The sequence below is a fragment of the Pseudorca crassidens genome, chromosome 2 (genome assembly GCF_039906515.1).
Source record: "Pseudorca crassidens isolate mPseCra1 chromosome 2, mPseCra1.hap1, whole genome shotgun sequence".
NCBI lineage: Eukaryota > Metazoa > Chordata > Mammalia > Artiodactyla > Delphinidae > Pseudorca > Pseudorca crassidens.
The window spans coordinates 106,719,229-106,725,344 of record NC_090297.1 but is presented as its reverse complement, the minus strand read 5'-3'; the positions used below and the strand labels follow the sequence as shown (position 1 = coordinate 106,725,344).

General features: G+C 46.4%; 1 protein-coding gene across 1 annotated transcript; it reads right to left on the bottom strand.

Annotated features, from left to right (window-relative positions):
* Window positions 1–205: 205 nt before the first annotated feature.
* GJA8 (gap junction protein alpha 8) lies at window positions 206–1,558 on the bottom strand. Its single transcript, XM_067713531.1, has one exon. The coding sequence runs from the start codon at window positions 1,556–1,558 to the stop codon at window positions 206–208; it is 1,353 nt and encodes a 450-aa protein (XP_067569632.1).
* Between the last annotated feature and the right edge of the window lie 4,558 nt (window positions 1,559–6,116).

The following is a 6,116-nucleotide window of genomic DNA, read 5'->3' as shown; positions in this document are numbered from 1 at the left end:
ACAATGGGTTCATCTGGATAGCCTTTATATACGGGAAAGGCAGTTTCCTAGTTGTACGTCATGCACGGTTCTACCGCAGTGCCTGTCCAACTAGGGTGGGTGTGAGGGGAGGGACAGAAGACTCAAAGCATGTTGGCAACTTTAGGTTTCATCTTGCCATAGGTTAGCTCGGGTGTTTTCTTTTCTTTTTTCCTTTGGCACTGCTTCATACCGTTAGATCGTCTGACCTGGCCCGGCTGCTGGCTTTGCTCAGCCTGCTCAGGGGTCTGGTGTCATCCCCAGGCAGCTCCGGACACAGGGAAGGCGCCTTCTCAGGCGGCAGCCCCTGCTTTGATACCTTCTCAGGCGTCAGCTCTTGTTTCTCAACCTCCTTCCCCACTTCCGGGGTCTCCATTTTCTCCCCGTCCAGCACGGCCAGGGTCTCCTGGCCTTCCGTGCTCACTCTCTCTGCCTCCTGCCTGTTCTCTCCCACCTCTGGTTCTGCTTCCACCTCCGGTTCTGCTCCCGCCTCCGCAGGCTGCCCCTCCCCCTCCCCTTCCCCCTCCCCCTCCCGGGCTCCCACCTGAGCGTAGGAAGGCAGTGTCTCTTGGTAGGCCCTGGACAAGTCCCCTAGGGGCCCGGTGCCCATCTTCTCCTCGAATTGACTGAAAGGCTTGGCAGAAAGTGGGCTGGCCTCCACCATCCCAACCTCAGTAAAAGGGAAATAATGGGACACGATTTTCTCTTCTTCGAGGAGCTGGTAGCCCTTGGCCTTCTGGATGGAGGAGACAGCAATGGAGTGGAGGGACTTCTCAGGAATCTCCCCCAGGGGCTGCTCCACTGGCTTCTTGAAGGCCGATCGGATTCTCTTAAGGCCCAGATAACTCACCTCCAGAATATTGAGGAGGAGGGACACAGAGGCCATGGCCAGCATGAACAGGATGAAGATGGTTTTCTCGGTGGGCCGTGACACAAAGCAGTCCACCACGTTGGGGCAGGGCCACCTGCTGCAGCGATAGAGAGGCAGGATCCGGAAACCGTACAGGAAGTAGTGGCCCACGATGAAGCCCACTTCAAAGAGGGTCTTGAAGATGATGTGGCAGACGTAGGTCCTCAGCACGGTCCCCTCCAGCCGGAACTTGGTGCCTTTGCTGCTGCTGCTGCCCTTCTTGATGCTGCCCTGGTCCGCTGGGACGGGCGACCTCTCGCCGCCGCCGTTGCCAGGCGACTGCTGGCACAGCTCCTCGGCCGCGCGCTCCTTGCGCTTCTCCTCCATGCGGATGTGGTGCACCGCGTGTCCCACGTACACCAGCGACGGCGTGGAGACGAAGATGATCTGCAGGACCCAGAGGCGGATGTGGGAGATGGGGAAGGCCTCGTCGTAGCAGACATTCTCGCAGCCTGGCTGCTGGGTGTTGCACACGAAGTCGGACTGCTCATCCCCCCACACGAGCTCCGCGGCCGTGCCAAGGATGAGGATCCGGAAGATGAAAAGCACCGTGAGCCACACGCGGCCGATGACCGTGGAGTGCTCATTCACCTCCTCCAGGATGTTCCCCAGGAAACTCCAGTCGCCCATGTCTCACCCACCTGGAGGAAGGAGAAGGCAAAGCTGAGCCGCTACAATGCAATCTCGACTCAGCCTCTCTTTGCTAACTCTCAGGGTACCTCTCCTTCCTGAGTGACTGGCAAGGTCAACGGCGTAAACAGCATGTACTGAGTGCTTCCTCTGTGCAGACTAGTATTAGGGAACGAAAGAAGCATAAAAGAATCTGCTTCCACTGGTTTCCTCATCTGTAAAATGGGTTCACTTCACAAGCTGCCTGAAAGGATAAATGAGGCAGTATCTGTATAAGCCTTGAACTCCACCCCAAAATAAGGGTTCATTGTTGATCATAAATAGAAACCCATGGTTACATGGATTTAAATCAGAACCGTAAGCTGAACTGAGGTTCATGAGTCATAATGCTGAAGAAATATTCTAATCCATTTGTGTCTGGGCCCCCAACAAAATTTTGCTATGTATGAAATTGCCCGTAGTCACCTTACTTTTGACTGCGTTAGGGTATATAATGATTGGATGTTGGAAGTGGAAGGAAACATTTTTTTGAATATCTACTTTATGACGGACCTTTGACATTACATTTTTTCATTCAGTTTGATCCTGCTAGACCGTAATCTTCATGAGGGTATAGACCACACCTGTTTTATTTACTGCTATATACTCAATGCCTGTCACAGAGCCCAGAACATAATGAGAGCTTGATAAGTGTTTAACTGATTTGATTCCACCACCTGAGAAAACTGAGGCTCAGAGAGGTTAAATAATTTTTCTAAGATCAGACAGCTAAATAGTAGTGGTTCTGTCTGTCTGATCCCAAAGGCTGGGTTCTTTCTGTTGCCCCATTGAGATACATTGCCTGTGATTGGAGCTATACAATTTTGTGACCCCTGTACTCTCTCTTTTTTTTTTTTTTAAGGGCAACGTATTAGTTTTTTCCTGCTGTGGTAAGATTACCATAAACCTAGTGGCTTAAAACAATACAAGATGATTTTCTTACAGTTCTGTGGGTTATGTGAGCAACATGTACCTTACTGAGCTAAAATCAAGGTCTCAACAGGACCGTGTTCCTTGTTGGGGGTTCCAGAGGAGATTCAGTTTCTTTGTCTTTTTCAGCTTCTCGTGGCTGCCCACATTCCTTGGCTTGTGGCCCTCTTTCTCCATCGTCAAAGTCAGCAATGTTGCAACTCTCCCACCTTTCTTTCTTTGTGACTCCTGTACTCTTAATTTACGTTTTCTCTTCTCTACGTTGAAATCTGGAAACCTTTCTTAATAGCTTTACAAATTGAGAGCAGTATATATATATTATTATTATTATTACTCTTTTAAACCCAAAGAATGGGAAGAGTGCTTTCGGAAGAAATCATGTTACAGGGTGAGGAAAGTCCTCTAAGACAGTTTTAGTGTCCCACAGAATGAAAAGGGTTTAGGGTCTATAACTGTGGCTATTTTAATAGAGCTAAGATTTGGTCTGTAGGAAAAAAAAAATACCATTAAACATGCTAGTATATAATGCCCCTAGCAACAGCAATGACTAGTGAACATGGGATTGAACTGACAGGGGTGATGTGTGCAAACTGGGTCATTTGTCCAGTGCGAACCTGTGGGGCAAGCTGGTAATCTCTGAAAGACTCTGATCAAAACCTCCACCTCAGCTGATGTTCCCCATGTTGAACTTCTCTAGCGCTGTGACGTTTACTCATCACTCCCCTCGGACCAGGGCATGAGCCCATGCTAGAGATGCTGGTCCAGGCTTCTCCAGCTGTGCCCCACCTTATAGGATCAGAAGTCCGTGGGGCCAGAGGAATACACCCACGACATTTAACGACAGGGATATTTGCTAAACGCTTGAATGAGTGATGAGAAGTGGTATCTTAAATTAGGTGGGATTTTCATCTTTAGGAGAGGATAATCTTCCTTCCAACCTGCGGTTTGGAGCCTGGCCAGACAGAACTTGGTGACCGATACTGATTGCAGGTGTGAACAATGCCCAGGCTATGCTCTCAGCTGTTTCTTGGTGAAGAGCAGAGAGTGTTGCTCCCCTTGAACCAGAAACTTCTAGTTAGGCAAGGCATCCAACAGCAGCTTCTTTCCTCCTGGGAAGGTGAGAGCAGCTGTGGCATCCCTAGTCGTGACCCTGACATTGGGAAGAGTTCCATTTAGGGATGGGGAGTTGAGAGTGGGAGAGGGTCCTCTACTCAAAACCAGGCATTCAGAATCCCAGTCACATGTATGTAGTTACACTTCTGCCTTTAACACTCCTCAAACTGCAGCTAAATCTAGTATTTGCCCTATTAAAGAGTGGCAGCCATTCCCATTGCCTTCTGGAAAAAGGTGGAAAACACTACAATCAGGTAAACAGCCCAAGCATCAATCCTATTGGTGGAAGAACCAGGAAAATCCAAGGTTTTTTAACCAAAAAGGTCAATCTAAAATTCATGTCAAAACAATAATTTGTGTAATTTACTCCTATGAGATCAAGTCTGGCTTTAACGAACTCTAAATCTAGTGGTGTTGATGCCTTATCCGCATTGATGTATCAACTCATTTTACAATATTACTTGTACCATATTAGTCCCTTTGGGATTTTGTGTGTATTTCACTCATGTACCCACATGAATGTGTGTGGCGAGCACAAGCTCTCAGGACTGTATGTCTACCAGTCTTGTTTCCCCTTTTTAGGATCAAAAGCTCTTGGTGGGCAGGGACCATTTTGTCTTTATCCTCCGTGAACCATCATGACACAGAACAAAGACCTTACAGACTGGGAGCTCCATAGATACCAGTGGATAGGACTAATGGTAATCATTTGAAACATGAAATTCTCAATTCCTGAGTGCATGTAATACCAGTATTATGTACAGCCTAGGGAACTCCAGGCCTCTTCGCTGCAGCTAGCAGTGGGAGACTGACAACTTGCAAAGAAATGGTAAATTCCAAAAAAGAATAGTAAATTGATCCAAAACTAGCTATTTTGAGGTATTGTTTTGTATAAAATTAAAGCTATAAACTGGGGCCAATAACTCTTGACCCGTGAGTGTCACGACACATGTTCATGACACATGAAGACCCTCCTGACCAACCCGTTCATAATTTCCAAACTAAAGCCAGACAGAGCTGTGTCCTTCCATACCCACCCTGCAATGCTAGGAGTGCTTGAGTGGTTTTCTTTCTTACTTTTTTTTTTTAATGTCTAGTTACAAAATTTCTTATAATATAATGGAAGAAGAGAAACTATAACTTAGGACAAAATCTTTCCAATGTCATGCTATTGAAACAGGCCAACTATGGCGTTAAGGAGAAAAGCTTTAGAGGTGCTAAAGAAAAGTGCCTTGGGTTCTCCACTTTTAAAAATGAAAATTATAATTAAAGGAAGTCAGATCAGAGTAAATCTGGGCAAACTGTTCCACTAAAGCAGGGCAAAATCTAAACCAAAGGATTTCTCGTCATCAAAGAGGCAATTCTCTGTTTTATTTTCTTGTGAAAATCTATTGCAGGTGGAAAATAAGCTGCCAGAATTCAAGCCTCCACCCCCAGGGTGTCCACCAGAACCCCACTAGAGGATTATGGTTTTAAGTAATGATTGAAATAACACCTTATGTTTGGGTAGCCCTTATCTATTTATAAATGATACATTTTAGCAAATCTTGTTTCAGTCCTCATAACAACCTGTGAACTATGCCAGTGGCCCTCAGACTTGGATTTCAGAGACTAGTACAATAACAACCACAAAATATGGTAACCAACATAGGGCTACTGACTCCTTAGTTTGCCAAACAAGGACCTAAAACTTATTTAATTGCTAACTATGACTGCAGTCTATTTTCACCATCATTTCATAAAAGGAGAATTTTAATACCATAAACCTAGGCAGGACATAATTTCAGAATAAAAGACAGGCCTTTAAATCAAACACATTTAACTTGGTGAAAAATTTACTACACTGTTTACTACGTTATTGTCACATTTTTGTCACAGGCTGCCTAAAAATTCATCTCGGACCGGAACTGACAGGTCTACAGATGGATGTTTGAGAACCGGGGAGCTAGGTGTTATCAGCCCGGGTTACCAGAATGGGAGACGGAGTGGGAGGTTAAGTAAGTCTCCCAAGAGGGGGCTCAGCCGTTGAGGGCAGAGCCGGGATGTGAGCCCTGGTCTTCAGCTTCAAGCCCAGGGTGATTTCCAGGATAGCATTGCCTTCTCCTGCCTTTTAAGAGGCAGAACAACACATGCACATTCGTGTCAACAAGTTCCACAAAAAGGATTAGAGGCCCCTTACCACTCTGGTGGGTAAGGGAGTGTGAATGCACCTCCGTGTTTCTAGAGCAGCCCCTTTAACCTCCAGCTCTTGTAGGGACCACGGAACCTGCTCCCAGGAAGAGTTTAATGGTCCTTAGCAAACCCATCCCTGTGTTCTAGTAAACGCTCCAACATCAAGAATGCTGAGCGTGAAGCCTCTCCCACACCCACAGCACTCAACAATTATTACTATTACTCCTATCGCAGCGTTTAGGTGAAAAATTACAGAAATCTTTCATAAACCTCAAATACTTGGTTTGGGTCCTCAGGATAACCG

Coding starts and splice junctions, on each gene's coding strand:
- GJA8 (XM_067713531.1), bottom strand. CDS start 1,558: ATGGGCGACTGGAGTTTCCTGGGGAACATCCTGGAGGAGGTGAATGAG.